Genomic DNA, 25117 nt, shown 5'->3' with positions numbered 1-25117 from the left:
TGTAATAATCAGTTACTCACCCATAAGCTCCATTGCTGATCAGTTTGATGGTCTGAAAGTCTTCCTCAGTTGGTGGTTTGATGGCTCTCCCTTTTCCCTGAAGACACCCCCAGCATTTTAAAATTATGATTCAAATAAAAAAAAACAAGTGATTTGTTTCCTGCGGCTGTGTATGTGTGTGTTTCTTCATCACCTCTGCTGAGTCATCGGTCTCTGGAGTGTGCGGACCCTCGCTGTCGTAGCTGTCAAGGCTCACAATTTCTGTTGGGACACATGTTAGTTAACAGCCAAACCTGATGTGACAATGAAAAGCGACACTAGGCCTCCCACACCACTGTGAGCAGTGAAAAAAACTGCAGCTGTTCGGGCATCTTTAACAAAACAAGTTCCAAAACAGGCAAATCCCACAAAGAAAAATATGAGAATTAAAACAGCTACTTTCTATGAATTTCTCTTCTTTCTCCCAGCTCTCCCTCCTCTCCCCATTGTTCTTCCTCCCTTCGTGAGCAGTGGCAGAGGAGTGTCAGCTAATTTCCAGTGTTCTTGCATTTTTTGTATGTGACAGCTGCTTGAATACACTGATTATACAACTGTTTTGTTGAAATAATTGAATGATAATTACCCTTTCAAAGTCCCTTTGTAGATATAAACTTTATGTAAGATAAAAGTCACTGAGCTGGAAATGGTATATTCTGTCAGTTTCTGTTTGACACTGTTTCTTTGTGAGAAACCAAGAAAAGAAATGGGAGTGCGAAAGTGTAAGCAGCTATGTGGGTGTGCATGTGTGCCTATGCATGACAATGTAGGTGCTGAAGAAAGTGCAAGATCAAGATATCAGGAGGCACATTGTTAGAAGAGATTAACTCACAAAGACCTAACCAGACACATCTCTCATGAATTCTGAAACGAAACTACACTGGATTATTGCAAAGAGTCATTCTGAGCCATTTAACCCATCAGCTAATGTGAGGTCTTGATGGATTAGACTGGGAGTGGCTGAGCAGATGGGAATACTGAACTGTGAGTTTGGGGGGCTGAATTTGAGCAGTAATGATGAATGAAAAAGAGAACTGCAGCCGCACCACCAGACAACAAATCATCCAGGCAGCTCAGACTCTTCATCTCAATATATCCTCATCCTGGACATAAAGAAAAGCTGATCAATATCTCAAAGTGGCAGTTTTTAAAGTTTGACACTGCCACCACCGGAAATAGAGATGAAACAAAGGACTGATGCAGCATTCAAAAAATGAATATCGATGAAACTTGAAGATATCCAGTGTGACATTTCTCTCATGTTTGCAGTTCGGATGTGAGGAAGAGCCACAAGTGAGGAGCCATGTTAGCCAAATGAAATGCGCTTCTGTGGCTACGACTGCTGCAAAAGCTTACTTACACACTACTGCTCTATTTTCTATTTAGCTCTATTTGCTAAATTAACAGGTAGAACATGTTAATCGCTACAGTCAGTTCTGTTGGTGGCTCTATTTTTCTCCTTGGACAGTACCAGGCTAGCACCTTCCAGCCACATTCGGTCTTTCTGGTGAGGTAGGTTAATCAAATCCAGGCTCAAACACGAGAGCGGTATTGATCTACTTATTGAGCTCTGGGAACAAAAGTGAATAACTGAAATAAGCAAAGATCTCTTTGAAAGCATTCTTGGAAATTAAAAACTTTGCCCTTCCATTTGTTTTCATATTTTATGTTAAATATACACATGCAATAAAACCTGAAACATATTTTTCCTGTTTCTTACCCTCCAGTGGATCCCTGGTCAGTCCCAACTGACTGATAATATATCGAGGGATGTCTGCCTTCATCAGTTGTCCCTCCTTGGCGTGGTCCTCCGCTGCTTCGAGCAAGTGGTAAAACTCTTCTGGGTTGAACTCCTGTAATTCCAACAACAAACACTGAGGAGTCAAGAAAAGTCACAAAACACAAGATGCTGTACATGTGTCTTAAATTGACATGGTTTCAGATACAAATTTGAATTTGAAAAAACTCAAAAATTTGACTAATATTTTTTCTCATGTTCACAGTCCAACCTAACTTTTTTTAAACACCTTCATGTAATTTCAAAGAGCTTTGATGGAGTTATGTCACTTCTAGATAAGAATTTCATTATTTTCAGACATTAATGAACATATTAATACAGTTTACATATTAATATGTACAGTCACAGCTACTTATGTATGAATATAACAGCCACAGGTCCACCTGTTCAACTACTTAAGATAAAAATCTAATTAGCCAATCACATGGCAGCAGCTCACTGCATTTAGTCATGTAGACATGGTCAATATAACCTGCTGATGTTCAAACCGAGCACCAGAAACGGCTGACTTACTGGGATTTTCCAGCACAACCATCTCTAGGGTTTACAGAGACTGGTCCAAAAAAAAAGAAAATATCCAGCAAGCAGCAGTTCTCTGGATGAAAATGTTTTGTTGATGCCAGAGGCCAGAGGAGAATGGTCAGACTGCTTTGAGTTGATAGGAAGGCAACAGTAAATCAAATAACCACTTGATGCGATAAAGGTATGCAAAAGAACATCTCTGAATGCACAACACATTGAACCTTGAAGCAGACGGGCTGTAGCAGTGCAAGACCACACTGGGTGCCACTCCTGTCAGCTAAGAACAGGAAGCTGAGGCCACAATTCACACAGGCTCACCAAAATTAGACAACAGAAAATTGTTGTGCACCCTTTTTGTAATTATGTGTAGCCTTATATGTAGCGCCATAGTCCTGGAGGATTGTTGTTTTGTTTCACAGTGTACAGTTTTACCTCTATATGGTTGGAATGACAATAAAAGCCACTTGAATTGACTTGTTCTTTACTTGGAAAATCTGATGAGTCTTCATTTCTGCTACAACACTCAGATTTCTGGGTCAGAATTTGCTGTAAACAAAATGAAAACATGGGTCCATCCCATCTCACATGAAAGCATGGGTCCATCCCATCTCACATGAAAGCATGGGTCCATCCCATCTCACATCAACAGTTCTGGCTGCTGCTGGTGGTGTAATGGTGAGGGGATATTTTCTTGGCACACTTTGTATGCCAAGAAAATATAACTGAGCATCATTTAAACACAACAGTGTGCATGAATACTGTTGGCAACCATATTGATCACTTTATAACCACAGGGTACCCATCTTTTGATGGCTGCTTCCAGCAGTTTCTATTTCAATTAATATCATGAGTCCATATACTCCTTCAAAATATCAAAATGCTAGCGTGTTGATGTTAGGCAGTATATGGCACTACAGATTATGTTTTCCAAGTCTACGGGTGCTGAAACACAACTTCTAGTCTGGAGTAACAAAAGGATGTGATAACAGCTAACATTGGACAAGCATTAAGAAAATGATGTTATGTTGTGTCAAATCACATAAACAGAAAGTAATTCTAAAAGTACATCCAACTTATAATCATAAAACTAGATTTTACTTCAACCTGCAGCAGATTCATGACCGAACACTGTTACGGGGCTGTCAAACAAATACAATCAACGTTAATACACTTCCCAACTTTAAATTGCTTTCTTTCAAAACATTCATTTTTTTCCTACGATACAGCCTTTTGTGGCGTCTTATGGGATTTCGGTTTCATTCCTGTTGGTGGAATAACGTTTTGATTAGAAAGCCTGGGGCAGCCAGGATCATTTCCTTCCCTGCTCTCTCATATCTGCTCCCTTCGACGAGAGGAAAAAAAAAAGAAGGAATACAGAGATGGGGAATTAACCTGGCTCTCTGATAGTTTGCTCTGCTGGAGGATAATATTCTTGCAGCTAACAGCCTTCTGACTGTGTGACATTTTCACCAAATCAGACCTTGCGACTGACTTGAATGCTAAATGAACTCTCTGGACATGGACAACATTTCATCTGTGTGTGCCTTCTCCTCTCTAACCCAAGGGCTATGAGGATCTAAAGTCCCCTCCACATCCTGCCTGACCCTATCGACCTCGTCTGACGGTTGCCTTGGCAACAGAAAGATGAGCCGGGAGGGTTTGGGAGAAGGGACCACACCATCAATCAGCGAGCTGATATTCAGGTGTGTCCTGTGGATACAGAGAGGATTGTTATTACTAAATAAGTTTTGGTGAATTAATGTATCAACATGTCAAGGACGCGGCTCTGTCTGATGTTCTGTTGTGAAGACGGACAAGTTGAGAAGGAGAAAACAACACTCTTCACTTTCAAGAGAAGAGTGAAAAATATCCTGCAGCAGTAATCATGTAATTTGCCGCAAGAGAGCATGACCGATGTACTGAATGATGCAGCTTCAACAAAATCATGACCTCTACTGTATAAAACAGTATATTTCTACATTATGCTGAAGGTAAAACAACATTTAATGGAAGCAAGTGAATCAATAGTAGCAGCTATTTCCAAATGCAAGCAAAGGCTTGGAGTGTGCAAGTTGAGAGATGTTAAAAAACAAAAAAAAAAAAAAAAAAAAACTGGACCTATTGCTGGGCTCGGATTTTAAAAAAAACAAAACAAATTTATGGCAATCTGGTTACTGGCACGTATAAAATTAAAGATTTTCATGAGGTAATTAACAGTGGAGCAAAATATTGACATGGTAATAAATCTCATTGCTTCTAATTATTTATATTTCTGTTAAAACATGCTAGCTAGCTACTTTTGGCTGCCCCCTTGTCACAACAAGGGAGCACATGCCACATGTTCAATTTGGCAGAGTTTTACGCTGGATGCACTTACTGATGTAACCCCAAAGGGGATTTGTGTCTCCAATGTAATCTCAATTGATTTCCTTGGCAGGTTGACTTACCAGAGTCCTTACTAGTGCTAATTTATTGAATTGACACATGAATAAAAAATGGATAATTCCTGCTTTGTTGCCTTTTTTAGACATATTTGTCTTGTTGATTAAGGGAATTGTCTTACATTGTATAGATTATAGCATATATCATTATACCATTATGTTATTTATGATATAGTGAAGATCTGACATGAAATACACTACATGGACAAAAGTACTGGGCCACCTACACATTACACCTACAGGAGCTGCTCAGCCATGGAAACCCACGCCATGAAGCTCCCGGCATTTTTGTGCTTATGCTAATGCCAGAGGAGGTTTGGAGCTCTTCGGTTGAGTCAGCAGAGCGTTGGCAACTTTTAGCACTTTCAGCACTGGAACTTTATCTAGTCTGACACTTCATGGCTGAGTTGTTGTGGTTTTAAATGCTTCCATTTTGCAATAACATGATCTACAGTTGATTGTGGAATATCTAGGATGGAAGAAATTTCACAAACTGACTTGTTGAAACAGCGGCATCCTATTATAGTACCAAATGTTTGTGAGAGCAGACTGCATGGCCAGGTGTTTGATTTTATACACTGTGGAAATGGGACAGCGAACACCTGAATTCAAAGATTAAGAGGTGTGGTTCAGTACTTTTGTCCATGCAGTGTATCTACCACTTTTATAAGCATGTCTTTTATAGTTTTGCTTATTTCGTTTTTTCATTTTCATGTGTTACCACTGGATTGAGCCTGTGTCTTGTTTCTGACTGGTAATAAGTGTGTTGTGTGTAGGCTGAGGTTATGACTGAATAAAACCAAATCAAGCACAGCTGCTTTGAAATTCAAATATGTAGGATCTCAGGTTATGAGATGGAAAACTCCCCACGGTCAGTAGGTGCTGTAATTTGACAGTCTTAATCACTTTCTTTACTTTCTGAAAAAAAAAAAAAAAAGAGAGAATCTAAAGGAGTTTTTCTACAGGCATTTTCAAGGCTCTAACGACTTCTTCTGAATTTTCTGAATTCTGAGACAGAGGTGTTTGCCACCTTTGATGAGATCATACGGAGGCGTTTATTTGTAGGTGTACAAAAATTGTAGAGGAGTACTTTTAGACACGCTTGCCTCAAATTCAGGTTCAAACTCTGTGATGCTGTTAGCCAAACTTTTTAAAATCCAATTAATCATTCCTTAGAATAGTTCAACTCATACCTCAGGAGAAAAGTAGAATACATGAGGGTCAACGGGGAAAAAAGACCACCCATTATGCCTGGGAATGGTTTGAGGGCCGTTGTTATTTGGCATATATATCAACAACCTACCTCAGAGATGTTCCCTGGGTTAGTAGCCAAATATTTTGATCTATGAATCCTGCACAGACACACCAGTATTGCTGTATTTTCACCTGCATAATTTGGACCTGTAATTTTTTAATTCTTCTCTTTTTTCACTGATGCATTGTATTGCATCAGTGCTTGTTTATCCTGCTTGTTTATCCTTGTAAGTTGAAATGCCAATGTTTTTGCTATGTCCATGTTAAATTAATCAAATCAAACACATAAAGAAGACATCTTGTCTTGTCTTTCAGCTACTGGTAAAACAAATGCAACATAATAGATTAAATGAGCCTTAAACCATTCCTGACTGGAGTGGCAGCATAGCTTCCTGCAGTGACACACTTATGTTTCATCAGTTCAGAATGAATGAACAGTAGACACTCTGCCCTACTTCTGCTCATTCTTTAGTGCCAGTTCAGCATATTCGACCCTCCATTTCCATGTGGAAGGACAGGAGTGTCTCTGAGCAGCTCAATGAGGGTAGAAAGTGCCTCCAGAAAAAATGGTAATTTAATGAGAAGTCTGGATTTTTGATGTGTTTGAAAGTTTAGCCACAATCAGATAGCAGAGTGAAACTCACCAAACACTCCAGCAGCCTGGCAGGACGAGATATGATGATGAAGAGCTTTTTGACAAGCTCGATGACGAAGGTGAGCTCTGAGCTCTCTGAGCGCTCGTATGCCTGATGAAGAAAGACAAGGAGAGGGGCAGACAGGGTCAGTTAGTGAGGTTTGGAGGCAAACACATCACTTCACATTCCTGCTTCACAACTCACATCGTGCAGCATCTTCTCCAGGTTCTCCTGCAGTTCACAGAAGTAAACGCTGGTAATGAGCCCCTCGCGTGATTTGGTCAGGCAGTCTCTGGCCAGCTCAGTTATCTGGTGGTGGATGAAGCTGAGGACCCCGTCAGCCAGTGGCAGAACACTCTCCGGGGAGTAGTTCTGGATGAACTCTGCCAGCCTCTCCTCCATCTGAGCTGTGGCCTGATTAGAAACACGACAGCGGTTAACAGTCTGTGTGTATAAGATAATATTATCACCTGTCTTTACCTTAATATATTGTGCTCAGCCACCTCCACACATTCTGTACAAATCTGATTTTCTGATGGATTACCAAAACATGACACTCACTGTTCTGTGCAAGCCTTTGGAGGGCCTTGATGGTGTTTTACACTTCACTGTTCTGAGTCTCTGCAGAACATTTTTACGACATTTCTTTCTGAAGCTGCAGAAACTCAGCCCAGCTATGGCACGTCAACTGAAGTGGCACGCAACAAATGATGTAACCCTATAACGATGTATCCTGTGTTTGGTCCTTATTTATTTGGTTGCTATTTCAGCTCTTTTGACTGTTATTCTTTCATATTTGCATCATATTCATAGCCCCCAAAAGATTTTTTAAAATCAAACTAAGCTCAAAATGTGAACACACAACAGCCTGGACAGGATGAGACCTAAAGAGGTCATTTAAATGTCACATTAGACTTTGCAGACTTTGCATGTACTTTCTGCACACTGTCTCTAAGGCTTATCTTGATTTGTTTTCACTTTTTAAAATTTTTATCACTTGATGCTGAGTGCATTTCTGTGCTTTTACTCTGTATGTGTTTCAGCTGCCTATTATTATGCTAGAGTAAAGTGCTACTTTAGAGAATTAATGTGCTTTTTTTTTTGGTCTTTTTTTATTTTCAGAAATTACGAGTACTCATATATGATGCAGCAAACAATTATCTGGAATCATGTTACTGTTGTTTTTTAATAAGTAAAGACACTTGAGTTAATTTACTGGTCATTACAATTAATTCAACTAATAGGGTGAATCACCCCAACATAAATACATGGATAATTTCTTGGGAATACTGGTGAGAAATCTAGAGGTTTCATTAGCTGGAAACTCCCATCTGTGTTACAGTTTTATACAGATGTTCTACAGAAGCCTACTTCAGGTATGCAAATACTAACACGAAAAATGCAGCGATGTTGAACCTGCTTTCACCATCCTGAGAAGTGTGTGTGGGAAGACTTGAGCTGCTTCACAATGCATCACTGTGAATGAGCAAGATAATGGTGTGTGTGTGTGTGTGCACTGTAAACCCGGATAAGTTGAATCTACTTAAAAAAACCAAGGTAACTCGTTGCCTTAAATTTTTTAAGTAATGAAACAGTTCATTTAACTCAGCCTGTTAAGTAAGCACTACTCCATTTCCAGTTGAACTAAATTGTATGTTCTAATTGCCCAAACTTATCTTGACCCTGCATCTTACTGACAAGGCAGTAGATGCAGGGTACACCCCGTACAGGTCACCAGGCTGTTGCAGGGCTGACACAGACAACCATTCACACCTGTGGGCAATTTAGAGAGTCCAATTAACCTAACCCCAGTAACTGCATGTCTTCAGATTGTGGGAGGAAACCCACACAGACACAGGGAGAACATACAAACTCCACACAGCAGGAGTCCCGGGCTAAGGTGGAATTGAACCCAGACTATCAAATAGTTATTCTAGTTGGGAGGCAGCAGTGCTAACCACCATGCCACTATGCTGCCCAGTAACACAAATATTTTTTACAGTGTTGAACTGTGTCTGTTTAAATTTGGTAAATAAACATGCTAAAACTCAGCCCTGCTGAATGCTGGTACATTAACATTTACAAATAACATTTGTTGATGGAACAATTTAAAAAAAACTATACGAGAGAGCGTTGTGAACAAAAACACCAAATGTCTACTATTCCAAACAGCGAGAGGTCTGGGCCAAGCCGGAATTGAACCCAGACCTTCTAGATGACATTATATTTGTGAGGTAGCACTGCTAACCATCATGCCACCATGCAGCTGCACATTAAGCCAGTCTGTTAAAACTGGTATAAACTAGATCTTTAGCAGGTGCAAAACTTGATGATATTAAGTTGTTTGAACTCAAACACATAATTACAATAAGATAGACCATCAAAAAGTACAGTCTACTCAGCATTAACAAGTAATGTTCACATTCTAGGTAATTTTAAGTAATATGAACTCAATATTTTTAAGTGGAATCAAAATCTGGGTTTACAGTGTGTGTGTGTGTGTGTGTGTGTGTGTGTGTGTGTGTGTGTGTGTGTGTGTGTGTGTGTCTGAGTGTACAGGCAGGTCTTCGAGGACATGTGAAAGATTTCCTTGCACACACTTCACTGTTTATCAAAATGGTTGACTCTCTGAGACACTGAGTCATGTATTCATGTCTCAGAGTCATGAAAACAGATCTAACTGACTTTTTAATGAGGATCTGCTGAAATACTTTAGACATGAATGATCTTCTAGCCATTTTCATGCACAGTGGTGTCGACAGCTTCTCGTGAACCATGTAATAAATACAGAGTCGCGAGTATTGTTTAAAGTAACAAGCATAGCGATAGCTGCTCAACGTAAGAGCGAAAAACCCTGAAAATGTAATCTACTACTAACTGAAGATAAGTAGAAATGGGTACTTGTGTGTCATCCATGAATCACAAGCCTGTCTACATGTTGAAGCATCCTTAACCCCTTAACTGGCAGCAAAAAAATCACCTGACAAAAACTACATAACACCCTCTGGTTATTATTGGCTCTGAACAACCCATTTCATAGCCTATTAACTGGCTGCGTCTGGTCCGCCGGCCGAATGAAGTGCATTTATATGGCAGGCTAGACCCGCCCATTTTGACTGACACCTCATTCGGCCAATCATGTTAAGAAATGGGTTTCCCAGAGCCAATAATACTCAGAGGGCGTCACGTAGCTTTGTCAGGTGATTTGGTGCAGCCAGTTACATGATTGGCCGAATGACGTGTCAATTAAAAATGGGAGGGTCTAGCCTGCCATATAAAAGGGACTACAAACGGCCCGTCACCGGGCCCTTGCCAGTTAAGGGGCTACGCACAACCATGCACCTCAAATTGATCCTGATAGTCAGTCAAGACTTTTCCTAGTAGTCAGTGGTCTGCTGGTCTTTGCAACAAATGCAAATGCGACAGCCAGTGGCTTCACTATATACCATCCCTGTTTTGCTCTCTACAGTCTATGAGGAGACACATTTTACAAACTTAAAGCACCATCAGGCCAAACATCAGCTTAACTCGCTTCTGCAACTAAACAGTTTATCTTTGAAATTTTTGTTTTTTACAACATCAAAGAAAGTAAGTGCAGCTTTTATGCACCGTCTGATATTCTAGGGAGTTGTTTTTTTGTTTTGTTTACATGTTCAGCCCCTGAAGCACTTACATATCATCAACTGCATACTTGAAACATCAGGTTCTAACAAATAATGAGTCACTTTGGATAAAAGGAATATAACAAGTGTTTTAAATGTAGCTGAGAGGTGTGTATTGCTGGTATGCATATTGTTTGTTCGTGTGTGTGTGTGTGTGTGTGCGTGTGTGTGTGTGTGTGTTTGAAGAGTGTGTGAAGGTACAGTTTACACTTGTGTATTTGTTTGTGCGAGCCTGACCTTGGGGAAGCGCTCCTTGTAGACATGGTTCATCATCACTATTTCATTGTCATAGCAGGATGGTGAACGCCCCGGGCTGAAAACAGACAAACAGAGAGCAGGAGTGTAATATACAGCACCGCCTGAGCAAAACAGAGTGAGAGGAGGCAGCCGAGAGAGATGCAATTCTGTATTTTTCACCTGAACAGAGAAAATATTCACCGCTCTCCCTCATGTCCATCCTGTTGGTATATTATGCTAATAAACTGATCAGAAATTCAGTACACCACATTTCTCTTATGGACCCAGTGCCTCTCCTCCATCCCAAGCATGCCAAAGCTGTCAGATGCAAGCATGTAGACATAAAAGTTCAGCATGTGCTTTCAGCAAAGCTAAATGAACATGTGGCAGCAGAAATCTACTTTATTTGACAGCAACTACGCTGATCTATACATTCACAAAGAAAAAGCAATTCATGAAAGGTTGGTAACAGGAAAACAGATTGTAATTTAGCTTCACTGAATATTGTTGCGATAATAAGATGTGTGAACACACACAGTCTGTGCACTGAAGTCACAAGATTTTATCTAGGCCAGTGACTGCTGAGGAGTTTAACACGAAAACCGAATACTGATGAGTGGTGATGTCGGATATAGTTAGGACACGTTGCATCCAGAGGGGAGGCTATAAAAGGTGTGGCTGGAGGGAGTGTACACCAGAGGCTTCCGCTATTAAAGAAGCTGCTGCACCCTGGAGATGCTCAACACACTGGAGGCTGGACTGCTACTGATATTATAAGGGTTGTGGAAAATACCCTAACTTGCAGTTCTACTTGTACTTGTACTTCAGTGCATTTCAGAGGAAAATATTCTCTTTTTTAAGACTTGTACAAATTTTACAGAAAAAAAAAATCAATATATATAATCAACTTAAAAATTATTTATCTGACCGGTGGGAATAGTTTAACCCAGCAGCACACTGAGACAATAATTCTAGCTGGGATATCATCCTAGGCTACTATGTTTATGTATGCCACTTGACTGCTAATTCGCAGGCTAACCCAAATAATCACAACCAAAGTAATTCCTTTATTATTGGGATACCTATAGAGATTAGAAAAAATAAAATATTGCTATTAGTCAAGTAGCGGGTTAATCACACTTAAAATACAAGTGCAGGTAGGAGGAGAGTATCTTTAACTACAACAGGAAAAAAGCTACTCAGAAAGAACAATTATTAGGATACCAAGAGTGTTAACAACAACATTTGCATCACAAAATATTCTGATAGAAACTGAAATATTGATTCAAGTTCTTTAATGAGGTAAAAGTGGAAAAGTAAAGGCTCTGAAATGTAAGTATAAAAGTAAAAGGACACTCTTTGAAGGACATTTCTACCAGCTTGTTTTGTGCAAAGCTAACTGACTAATGTCTTCCTTTTTTTGCTTTTGTCATGAACTGTACTTTTTTTCTGTCACAGGCCTGTCTGTGTTTAGTGAGCATCTTTCCTGCACATGCTTTTGCCTCTCTTGTCTCTATGTCTTTTACGTCAGTCACGTGCAGTAAGCACTGATGATGGCTCCACCAATGGGACTGTCTTTCATATTCCCTCCTTTTAGGTTCAAATTGGTTTAATGTAGAGAAGGCAATATAATCAATGACCCCCCCAAAAATGCATTAAAACTAGAGACTGTCTGGGCACCAGGGTGGCTCAGTGGGTGAGCAGGTGACCATACATGCCGCATGGCTGTGGTCCAGGTTCATGTCTGACCTGTGGCCCCTTCCTGGGTGTCTTCCCTTGTGTCTCTCTCTCCCCCCTTTACTGTAAATTATCTAAAAAATATCTTTAGAATAACATATTTGGTACATCCCACCTCTGGTTGTCTATTGCTTTCTACTGCATAACTATTTTTATTAAACTGCAATTTCTACTATATTATTTGAGCTAATCAGCAATTATCCTCTGTATTTGAACTTTGGTGAGAAATCACTGATACCTTAATGCTCAAGGTGTCAGTACTATACTAAGATGCAAAGTTCAGTACTTTGCATCCCGCCATCATCGTCTGTAATGCTCTCTTAAATAAATAAAAAAATAATTAATGAAAAAGGAATATTTTATAGTGTTGCATTGGTACTGGAACACCAAGAACTTAAAAGCCCACAGATCTACAAAACAGTATGATGTGCTTGATGAAAAAAAGCCAAACAAACCAAATGTCCCCTCTCTATAAACGGAGGCTGCACAGAATAAAGCACTGGCATATTCACAAAAAGCAAATGATTCGAACTGAGAGCACTCCACATCTGTTAATAACAGAAAGAAGTTGGTCCTGCACAGTAACTGAATAAATATTGCTTTCATAATCTTTAATGGCTGCTGAATGTCCTTTGATAACAGCTTACGATGTTGAATTTTGGCTGATTTTGCCTTACATAAAATCCTTATTTACAAATGAAGCTTTGAAACTGACATCTTTTGAAATAGTGTAAAATTCTTCAGCGTCACTATCATGACACTGGAGGGATTGGATCCTCGAGTTAAACAGTCTTTTGCCTGTTATCTGTCACGCTCTCACCTGAGGCTTCGGGAGCGAGGACGGACGTGTGGTGAGCGGCGCCCGCCATCATCGTCTGTAATGCTCTCTGTGCTGCCGAAGTGCTTGGACAGGAAGTGCAGCTCATCCATGGTTGGCTGGAAGGGCAGCTGGTGCAGACGCTCCTGGGATGAGCTAGATGACTGGAGAGAGATGAGACATGAAAAAGAGGCCAGGTTAAAAAGTGAACTGTCCGTCGTTTGATTTTTTTTTTTAAGCCTTTGTAAGAGCTGCAAGATCAGTAGTTTAAAAATAGACATCCAGTGATGAAACAGAACATCAAAAGAGAAGAGAAGAGAAGAGAAGAGAAGAGAAGAGAAGAGAAGAGAAGAGAAGAGAAGAGAAGAGAAGAGAAGAGAAGAGAAGAGAAGAGAAGAGAAGAGAAGAGAAGAGAAGAGAAGAACAAGGTGTACTATAATGTGAGTGGGTGTAACAAAGAACTGAAACAAAGAAGAAACCAAGTTAAAAGAACAAGGAGAGAGGTGGCAAAACAAGCAAAATATCCAGAAGGAGTTGGTGTAGGAGTGCAAAACAGAGTAACGTAGACTGAAAAACAGAGCAAAAAGACTGCAGAGAATCAAAGTATCACCCCGAGTAAAAGTTGATTGCTGGTTAAGCATCTCATGCCTCGGGGCGATTAATGGCAGTACTGCTCAGTTTTAAACAAAAGACTTTTCTTCAGCACAGAAGGGAAAACCAGCCTGGATCAATGGGAGCCTTAATGAACACATCTCCCAATGGAACATTATGGTTGGCTTTGGCCACACAATGATTTTTGCTATAAAAATCCATTAGAAACTCCTCTCAGGTCTCAGTCACTTGCAGGCTGCATAAAAGCGCAGAAATTGCAATGCTGAGAGTGCAACATAATCAATTAAGAAGTTCCCTAAAGACAGAGAAAGACTGGAAAGTGAGGGAAATGCCACTGAACATGAATAAATAAAAGTTTTATAGTTTTTTTTTTGGTTACTTTCAGAGTCACAGATATGTCAGATATTCTTCACTTCTGAAAAATACTAAAGAAAAAATATGCAAAATATCTGCAAAAAATAAACAGAGAGACACCGCATGTTTTCCCTAAAAGATATTTTGAAGAATATGCAGACTGATTTCAGGTATATAATGGAGTGAGAAAGATTTGCCGCTGAGAATAGCCTTAGGAGCAAATTTTTGAAGATCATAAAAAATGCTCAGCTTTACCAGCTTTATAACAAAGTATAAAGTCAGTCCCAGAGTGGAGAATCCACTGCTGCAAATCTCATGTGAGACTGTGAAAATGCTGCAGAAAAAAATCGTCTTTCAGTTGAATATTTGGCGGAAGCTTTGGCCTTCTTTTTCACTGCAGTGTAAGGTAGCACCCACTGAAAACATAAGTTGGACTGAAAGCTTCAGATTCATGTTAAATTTGATCTCATCTAGAAAAAAAAAATATTATAAAGTCACTACTGGCTTAGGGCATAAACATAATAAATGACAAAATGTGAATGGGTGAGTGTGTCCAGACTTTTGACTGGTACTGTATACTTGGAGTGGAAAAGGCCATTACACACAAAAACTGCAGTATTACAGCGCTAGAGTTTCTATCAGCACAAGAAATCATTTTAAGGAACTGGAAACTATGCAAATCAACCAATTTCAGCATGGACTGCTATCAGTGGAAAAGACTGTTTCAATTTTCCATGATGAGGACTGGCTTAATGGGCTCCATGGACCCTGGAACATTATTAGAGCTTGTCTCGCAGAAGCTTAAACAGATTCTATATTATTGAAATTCAGAAAGTAAAACTTTATTTGGCACTTACAATACCAGACTGTATAAATGTAGTTGTAAATGGGGATCAGTACTGAGGCACTGAGATGTTTCTACTAGCACCATTGCACTTTCAAGCTAATTGCATGCAAGTTCAGATTTTAAATGAGGATGTCCCATCATTTGTACAAACCATTTTTTTTTATTCTTTCATTCACCCATTTTCTGACACTCATCTGGGTCTGGGATGTGGGAGCAGCAGTCTAAGTAGAGCTGCCCAGTCCCTCCTCTCCCTGGCCACCTCCTCCAGCTGTTCCAGAGGAACACCAAGGTGGTGCTAAGACAGCTAAGAGATGTAATCTCTTCAGTGTCTTGGGTCAGCCCTGGCACCTCCTACTGGCAGGGCATGCCTGAAACACAGCTCCTAGGAGGTGTCCAGGAGACAGCCAGATGCTTGAACCACCTCACCTGGCTCCTTACAATGTGGAGTAGTAAGCTCTGCTCTGAATGGCTGCGCTCAGACACCCAAATGACACGAATGTACAATATAATCCAAAAATGTCAAAAAATGGTTTCTTCCTGGCACAAGGATTTTGAGTAAAATATACAACTTAACAGAAACGACAGGCAAAGAAACCATGTCTTATTGTTAAAAGACAAAAACACTCTTTCAGCTCCTGACTACACTATCTACTAAGTTAATGGGAGAAATGAAAATATGCATTTCTGATATATAGCTCTTTATGGTTCCTTAGATTTTTAAATCTCAAATTATTACTGCTGATTTAAAGTGGACAGTGGGCCGAAACAAATAAAATCTGAGCATTGGGAGTAATATGACAAGCTTGTATCTGCCCTGGCGTAAAGTTGCTGTGCTGCTGTGTGAAGCAGGGTCTGCAGAAAAGGGTTAACTGAAATTAGGCTTCTGCAGTTTTTGTCATCTGTGAGGTATAAACCATTACATGTACTGAACATCTCCACTTTTTTATCTACATTTCTGTCTATTTCTATAGCTTTTATGGATAATACTGTCATAGTTACCTCTAAATATACAAATAACACACACACCTTGTCCTTTGAGCCGCTCTGTTCAGTATGCGGTGGTCCTGCTGTAGCTAATCAAGCAAGTAATTGCCCGCGTTAGAAAAGCGCACTGAAAACTGATGGGATGGAAGGCAGGGTGAGACGAGTGATGGAGATGAAGAAGGTTATGGAGAGACAGAGCAACCATCTCCTATCTCAGTAAAAGCAGATCGATGAGTTATCTACAGTGTGTGCGTGTCTCTACATGTGCAGCTGTGAGGAGAAGCCCAGGAGGCAGTCAATGAAAGAAATGATGTGCGAAAGACAGAAGAGATGCTGAGGAAGTGATTGTGTTCAGGACGGAACAGAAATGCACAGGGAGTGGATTATGAGTCAATGCATCCACCTGAGCATCAAACACATTAAAGTGCATTTCTCAAATGGAGTTTTTACCAAATGGGCCTTGGCAGTGTTCAATTCTCCGGGTAGTCTCTTACGCTGCAAACATCTTGCACTCAAGAAGAAAGCAAACATGGTTTTAGTCTCTCTGTTTGCTTCAAATCAAGTTTCATTTTCACCTACACTCACTTTTATTTGTCTCTGTTGCCCCTCTTTATCACCCCTCTCTGCCTCTCTGAAGAACGGATGGATGGAGAAATACATACTGGAACAAGCATAAATACAGACTGGTTACATTTCTCTATCTCCACTTTTTCGAGAAAGGCAAAGTCATCAGTTTCAGTTAAATCAGGTCAAACATATCCTACCAACTTATTACTTCTGGTATTAGTTCTGGTTTACATGTGATGCGTGTTCTTTCTGCTCAAAAGCTTCTTAATAGTCATCTGGGACTGACAAGAGGAATTACAAAGTCAAAGAGCGCAGGGGCGTGTGTGTTTGTGTATGTATGGCATTTAGCCGCAACTGTGGCGTGTAATTGTTTCAAAGCCAAACGGAACAAAAGTAGAACATGCAACCTTAGAATATGAATTCAGTAGCGCCAGAGCTGATTTTATGCATGTAAATATATGCAAATCAATTCTTTGAGTGAAATCCATATTCATGCAGAGGCTATAAAATGCACCTCATCTACTCAGCAATGGAAGAAAAATCTAAAACAAAGTTCTGGTTCATTTCATGACTTAGGCAACAAATTAACCAAAGAAAAAACACACACTTCACATTTTAGTGTTGTTATTTCCCATGTTTCTCTGCTAAAACTGTAAATGAAAACCAGTAAGAAGTTTCTGATCCCACTTCTCACTTTTGCACTTTCAGCGGGGGTGGGGGGGGGGGGGGGGTGGGGGTGGAATGGTCTACAAAACAATAGGATGACAACAATTTAAAAGGGCTTATATGGAGCTCAGTGCAGCTACAGTGTGCAGCATAATTTGATAGACACAAGTTTTGCGTTACAAGGACACGGTCAGCAGCAGTGGCTGTGCTGCTAATGATACACAACAGATGCAGTAAAGTTGTTACTAAGGCAGTTACATCTGTTGTATGATCAAATATGCTGGTAACCTCTTATACACCTGTTTTCATATATTCTCCTTCGTTAATGTTTGTATAAGCAGTAAGTGTCCTTAGACATTCAAGTACTTAAATACTCAAGAACCAACTAACTACTCAGCAATCAATGGGCCACTTGCTGTATGAGCTATAGCTACCACATATGGTGATGGAGCCCTTTGTTGATAATGAAAGGTAAATGCACTGCCCTTTCATAGTGCTTTTCAACCTTAGTACGGCATATTGCTTCACAATTTGCCTCTCATTCCCTCATTTACACACACATTTACAGAAATGGCAGCTGAGATGGCAATGCAAGGCACCTGCCCAGCATCATTAACAGGAGTGACCTCTCTATTGATTTATCTATGTATAGTACAGCTCATCTGTCCAAGCTGAACACCCATAAACTCGGTGATTGGTAATATCTTCACACAGGCAATAAACAAGCAGAAATATGTCAATTAAATGACTAGATGTGTATCACTCTCTGATAGCTGTTAGTGGTGATCCTGGCTTGACCCCTTGAAGCCTGTAGGTTATTTTCTACCAAACGAAAGACAGTGAGAGCTCCAACACCGCGGTGCCAGGATGAACAACCTCGGGGTCAATGGATAAGAAACGCATGGAAGAATTTTTGAAATGCGATAAGTCTCCTTATCTTTACCCAAAGCCAGAGCGAGACTTGAGTAGCTGCAGCAAATATGCACAATTTCATTTCTACCTTATGGAAACTAAATTAGACAGTCAGCCTTACAGCCACAGTGTTACAGCTACAAACAGGATGAAAAAAACACAAAAGCACAAACAAACAATGATAAAACAACTTTTTTTTTTAACCTACACATACAAAAGAGTCATGAATTTAATTTTCTGTGTTCTGGTGTATTCTCTGTGTATATTTGATGACAAACAGATAAAAAAAAAAAAAACAGCAATGCTTACATACCTACACCAAGGTCAGGCCTAAGCTGCAGGTGTGATAATCAAACAAATCTTCTGCTAAAACCTACCGTTGAACTGGGTGTGTTGGTGCCATAACCTGAGGAAGGCAGAGAAGCCAAAGACCATCTACGACCATCAGCCCTGAGAAAAGAATTGAGAAACAAAAGTGGAAAAACAGGGAAACATATGTTAGACACAAAAGGAACCAAAAACTGTTTTTCTCTCCAACTTTCAACAGCCAAAATACGAAATGTCAGTTTCTATTTTTGTTCCTCCAAACAGCACAATTGGCTGTTATACTGGAGCAGTTCTACCACCTTCACTGCCTTTCAATTGCTCCAATTCCACTTTCGCTCCTTTTATTCCTCTCTTCCCTGAGGCCTCCTCCGGCTGTCCCAGAGTCTGACACTTCCCCTGAGTGAGTGATGAGGGGGGACTCATTTGGGCAAAGTCCAGGCACTTTGCCTGATTCATGTTGGCCTGTTGTCACGCCTCAGTCACACAGACCCAGTACCAAGATGCAGCTCCATTTTACATGTGCATGTGTGACTGAGTGGGTGTGTTCCCTAAAGGCTTTCACTGTGTGTTTGTGTGCATGTGTCTAAGAATAGTCCCAATAGCAGTTACACTCCAATATTTTGCACAAAAGAAGGGATGCCAACCTTCGAGAAGAGGCAAAGGAGAAGTGGGCAGGTCCGCTTGGTGAGAAGTTGCGCGGGCTGTCCAACGGACTGCTTCCTATTGAAACACATATGGAGTGAAGACAGTTATAAAAACAGACACTCTGGGTTACTGGGAACTGAAATACATCATGTTTTGAGTAACTTTGCACATCATTTTATGTAGTTATCTTTGTTCACTTCCTAGAACATTCAGAATAATTTTAGCAAAACCTACAGTAAATGTGCATCTCATGTCTGATCCACCTACTTGTAGCTCTATGGAGCCATGTTGTTGGAGCCATTTCTGTATTATGCTTATGAGCAGATTCTTTTCTATTTTTTCCATCTGGGAAGCACCTGCAGTTGCAGGTGCATGCAGATGTAATGGGAAAGTCATGGGAATGTTTCACAGTTTTCTACTGATCAACTTGACAAGATACACAGCAAATGTGAGGAAGTAGCAGACTGCAAACTGCATAGAAATTATTAAAAAATTAACAGAAAAAGTATAATTAAAATTCTTTTGTTTAGTATAAAAACAATGAATATAAATTTCATTTGATTTCTTACACCTAAACCTTATATAATTCTACATATTTATTATGATTATGATTTATTTTATTTTATTTTTTACAAATTTCCAACAATTATGGTAGCTTGTTTCTGCTACTGAAAAAAAAATGCCATCCTTAACTTAAAACTTTGAGTTAGCTCTGCCCATCAGGAAGCTCTGTGAAGATACGTAATTTCTATTAAACAGTTACATTCACTAGAAGGCATTCAAAGCTAAAGAACCGAGTCCCATTTTGTTTACTTTTGCTCTATATTGGTCGCCCAGTGATGCTGTCACAGCCCGATTTTGAGTGTGTGTGCGTCTGTGCCATCTGCGTCCAGGTAACAAGAAAATTACATCCTTCATGGAGCTTCCTGATTGGCAACACTAACTTGAAATTTCAAGTTATTAACTCAAAGTTTTAAGACACCTAATTGAAATTTTGACATGGGATAGGCTCCAAACTAGAAATATTGTGGTAATGCAGGATGTGCCGCCCAGTTTTTATGTAAAGAAGGAGATTTGTTTGAAAATAACTTTACTGGGCTTTTAGGCTACTAAAATTTGGTGCAATTTCTGCAGCTGAATGTGAAGAAAATGAGCATCTGGTTACAGACTATTTTTGAAAAGCATATACAGCGTGTATAATACTGACCTATGTGTCCGGGCAGTGGTGAGTGCGGCCGTGGCAGGGTGGGGGAGGTACTGGTCAGGATGAGACTTTTCCGGTTACTGGTTCTGCAACTATAAACAAGAATGAAGAGCACCTCAGTATTTGTCTTCATTACATCAATTAACAGCTGACAGCCAAAACAACTCAGGGACCCCCAGGTTAATGAATACCCTTCCTGTGCTTGGACTTTATGAATAACTCTATAGCCTGCAGTTAAATATGTGTGGGTATGAGTGTGCATGCTGTTTATCTTCAGTACAGTATGTCATTCTGTGTGTGCATGTACCAGAACATAATAGAGGACTTTATTGACATTTGTGGGTCCACAGGGGAGCGTGACAAAGCAACGCAGATTTTAATTTCCTCAAGGTCCAGCTGTACAATGGCTGCTGCTGTGAAATATAAAGGCTGGATTGATGGAGGGAAGGAGAGAAGACCGAGAGGAAGAGAAGGAAGAGGGAGAGCAGGTATAAACCATAATGAAGAACTGAAGTTATTGAACCATAAAGACTTCACATGCGGCTGCTGCTGCCACTGGATGCGCCACTGAGCAGTTTGAAGGAGAGCACACAGAGAAGCACAAGGGTCATTGTCTTATGTAACAGCTCATAAAGCGGGAAGAGGATTTTTCAGGTGCTGGTTTCCTATGTGGATCGGCTTTGCTCGCATGGCTTTAATGTCTCTATGCATGCTTCACATTAGTGCCTGTCAGAGCAGATTTTAGAGAGCACCACCACATCTGACAATCAACACAAGTTTGCTTCTTATTGCATCAGCCAGCATGCTGCTCTACATCTGCGCAGGAAGAAAAAAAAAAAAATCATAACACGCACACACAGGGGTAAAAAACATGATCATAAAACACACAAACCCTGTATCTATAATCTGTATCCAGGTCTTAGAGTACCTCCCTACCTCCCTCATTTATATCCTTTTTTGATGCAAGTCTTCAGCAGTTTCTAGCAGTCTGAGACATCAAACTCTTGGCAGGATTTTATTAGTGACAGTGCGCCTCTGTGGGCGCCAGCGGAGGGAGAGCTTGTACTCAGTGTAGCAGAACAGAGGAGGAGCACATTGAAATATTTAAGGGAAATGCATTAGCTTTGGACAGAGGGCTCGAAGTGGCTCAGCACCATCCTTTGCTTCAACTCGTAAAATGAGAACAGAGGAAGGGGGAAGGGTAGCAGAGGGAGGAATAAAAAAAAAAACAGCACAGAAGACTCAAGTGCACACTTCTTTGAACCTGCCTGAAACTGGCTTTCATTTCCCTTCCTCCTTTTCCAAGAGCCATGAAAAATCCACATTCTCACTGCTGCTCTTTCTCAATCAAACGCTGAATTGTTGAAGCATATGCCACTCAAGATTCACTTCAGAACACATTTTGATTCATGATTCATCGCATCTACAGGAGAAACACTCTATCAGTGACTTGTTAAATGGGAGTGATTCATTTTCAGGTCTAGTGCCTAATGTTGCAAACCACATATTACAGGGAAGGAGCTTTAATGATACCTGCCTTCTTTCTGTCACTTTCCTCCTATTCTCTATTGCCCTCAGTCACAACAAATGGCATCACCATCTTCTGATAACTCCATTCATGACTGTGTCCTCCTTTACTCTCATATTGCTTTCTCCTTTTCCTAAATTAACTCTCTAAATGATGAATAATTGAAATGTGTGAAGCCAAGAAAAGTAATTCTCTCCCCTAACTCCCCTTTGGGGCAATATACAGTTGACTAAACTATTAAAGAAAGAAACAGAATGAAAACCCACAAAGGCAAAGTCATCTAATCTTTCTGTGGAGCTGAAAGACTCTTTGCATTATAACATTATCTTAAATGAAATGCTGCAAAAGGGTATCTTTCCCTAAGCTTTTGTACTGTAGAAAAGGTTAAATAGGAGCACTGCTCTTTATTCTACACTCCAACTGCCACTCACACCAGTAAAGGTCACTGTAAGAGCCCAGCTACTTCAATTCTGATAAAACTAAGTGGAACACACACATGACAGACACACCAGGGGGGGAGGGTAGAAACATCTGACTGTGGTGGTCATATATTCCAGTGGGCTTTGTCAAGATTCGAATGCACTCTCTTTCAGTGTACCTTTCTAACATTTACCAAAGAAGGACCTCTTTAACAAAAACAGCATGAACACACAATTTACAAGTGCCTTTACAAAACCCAAAACCATCGACTTAACTCAGTGCCTTGCAGCCTATTGCAGTCTGGTTTGGTTGAGTAGCTGCTGTTAGACTTTTATATAGAGGGAAAATCAGTGACATATCAAAAGAAAGCCACATAAAGAGTTTTGATGCTCCTCAGGATACTGGATAAAAGATGGTGGTGCAGGGTGAGCACCATCTAACATTTAACTTGATATACCGCCATTAGGAATAGGAGTATATACCAGTATTAACAATAACTATAACCATATTTAAAAATGAAATAACACACATTTGATAATGTTGTAATATTGTGTATTTCACTATTGTTGTATTGCAATATGTATTATATTCCACCCATCCATCCGTCCGTCTGTCCATCCATCCATCCATCCATCCACCCATTTTCTTTTGTTGATCTGGGGCCAGGTCGCAGGGGGGCCTCAGCCTAAGCAGAGATACACAGGCCTCCCTCTCCCTAGCCAACTCCTCCAGTTTATCTGAGGGGAACATTTAGGCATTCCTTGGCCAGCCAAGAGATATAATTGCTCCAGCATGTTCTGGATCTACCCTGGGGCCTCCTCCTGGTAGAAAATGCCTGGAACACCTCACCCAGGAGGTGCCCAGGCGGCATCTTAGTCAGATGCCCGAACTAGCTCACCTGGCTCCTTTTGATGTGGAGGACTATTCAATTCAGTTCAGTTTTATTCATATAGCGCCAAATCACAACAAACAGTCGCCTCAAGGTGCTTTAACTAGTGGCTCTACTGTGAGCCCCTCTCAAATGACTGCACTCTTCACCCTATATCTAAGGGAGAATCCAGCCATGCTTCAGAGAAAGCTCATTTTCACTGCTTGTATCTGTGATCTCGTTCTTTCTGTCACTACCCAAAGCTCATGACCATAGGTGAAGTCAGGGTAGGGACATAGATTGACCGGTCAATTGACAGCTTCACTTTTACGCTCAGCTCTGTTTTTACCATGATGGTCTGCATCACTGCAGCCATGGCCCTAATCTATCTGTCCAAGATAATTAAACTTCTCCATTTGGGGCAACAACTCACCCTTCAGACCTGGGGTGGTCATGCCACCCTTTTCTGCCTGAGGACCATGGCCTCAGATTTGGAGGCACTAATTCTCATACCTGCCACTTCACATTCAGCTGTGAACCACTCCAGAGCGAGCTGGAGGCCGCCACCTGATGAAGCCAACAGGGCCACATCATCTGCAAAAAGCAGAGATGAGAATCTCTGCCACTTGGCTACACCAATTGGCTATGCCTAAAAATTATGTCCATAAAAATTATGAACAGAATCAGTGACAAAGGGCAGCCCTGGTGGAGTTCCAAGTCCCCTGGAAATGAGTCTGACTTATTGCCAGCAATATGGACAAAGCTTTTGCTGAAGTTGTATGGGGACTCAACGGCTCGTAATAATGGGCCAGACACCCCATGCTTCTGCAGCACCTCTCACAGGATACTGCAAGGGACACAGTTGAATGCCTTCTCCAAGTCTACAAAACATGTAGACTCTTCAAGCTAACTCCCAGGCACACTCGAATATCCTTGAGAGGATATGGAGCTGGTCCAGTGTTCATGAAAACCTCTCCTTTCTGGCACCCTGGCAAAGAACTTCCCAGGGAAGCTGAGGAGTGTTGGAGTACACCCTCTGTTTCCCGTTCTTAAAGATGGGAACCACCACTCCAGTCTGCTAATCCAGAGGCATCGCCCCATATCTCCACACAGCGTTGCAGAGGTGTGTTAACAAAGACAGCCCTACAAGGTCCAGAGCCTTCAGCAAATCAAGGCAAATCTCATCCACCCCAGGGGCCCTGCCACCAAGGACTACCTCAGTGAAGTCGCTCCCAGTAAGATAAGATAAGATAAGATAAAACTTTAATGATCCCACGACGGGGAAATTTGTGCATTACAGCAGCTCAATACAGAGAAAAAAATGAAAAGGATGAGTAAGAACAAATAACTAAACTAAAAACTAAAACTAAAATTCAATAGAATAAAATAAAATAGCAAAAAACTATACACATATACATAAGCACTATATACATAAATATATATATCAGTGTCAGTGAGGGGCAAGCCAGTGAGGGGCAAGCCATGCCCCTTGTCCCGAGAATCTGTTTCCTCTACAGAAGATGTGTCAGAGGGATTAAGGAGGTCCTTGAAGCATTCCTTCCACTGCCCAACTCCTCAGTTGAAGTCATCAATCTTTACTTACACTATACACAGTGTAAATAGAGCACTGCTTTTCCCTTCCTGAGTTGCCTGACGGTTGCCAGAATTGCTTTGAGGCAGACCCAAAGTCTTTTTCCATGGCCTCACTGAACTCCTCAGTTGCTGCAGCTTTGTTGGCTGTACATCCATGATGCAAGTCTCCCATTCTGCCACATCCCAAAGGATTTTAAACAATGCTCATTACACCACCACACTGAGAGGAGGCATGATGGATCCATGCTTTTACACCAAATTCTGACCCTACCATTCAAATTTTGCAGCCGATACTCACTGGACCAGACAATGTTTTTCCAATCTTCTATTGTTCAATTTTGGTGAGCCTGTGTGACTTCAGTTTCAGTTTAGAAGACAGAAGTATGGTCTTCTGCTGCTGTGGCCCATCTTCCTCAGAGATGCTCCTCTGCATACCATACGACATTCAAAG

At 40.7% G+C, this 25117-nt stretch overlaps 1 protein-coding gene across 1 annotated transcript in view; it reads right to left on the bottom strand.

Annotated features, from left to right (window-relative positions):
• The window catches only part of mast1a (microtubule associated serine/threonine kinase 1a), a 91525-nt gene that overhangs the window by 20438 nt on the left and 45970 nt on the right, over positions 1-25117 (bottom strand). Inside the window, exons 3-12 of the mRNA XM_030730965.1 lie at positions 20261-20349; positions 19053-19128; positions 18459-18531; positions 13143-13303; positions 10586-10661; positions 6891-7100; positions 6696-6797; positions 1757-1889; positions 194-261; positions 21-97 (exon numbers count right to left, since the gene is read on the bottom strand). Of these exons, the coding sequence (XP_030586825.1) occupies positions 21-97; positions 194-261; positions 1757-1889; positions 6696-6797; positions 6891-7100; positions 10586-10661; positions 13143-13303; positions 18459-18531; positions 19053-19128; positions 20261-20349 (1065 nt within the window). The remainder of the gene's footprint in view (positions 1-20; positions 98-193; positions 262-1756; positions 1890-6695; positions 6798-6890; positions 7101-10585; positions 10662-13142; positions 13304-18458; positions 18532-19052; positions 19129-20260; positions 20350-25117) is intronic.

The sequence above is a fragment of the Archocentrus centrarchus genome, chromosome 1, assembly GCF_007364275.1.
Source record: "Archocentrus centrarchus isolate MPI-CPG fArcCen1 chromosome 1, fArcCen1, whole genome shotgun sequence".
Classification (NCBI taxonomy): Eukaryota; Metazoa; Chordata; class Actinopteri; order Cichliformes; family Cichlidae; genus Archocentrus; species Archocentrus centrarchus.
The sequence above is the reverse complement of the archived record's forward strand: the minus strand, read 5'-3'. Positions and strand labels throughout refer to the sequence as shown.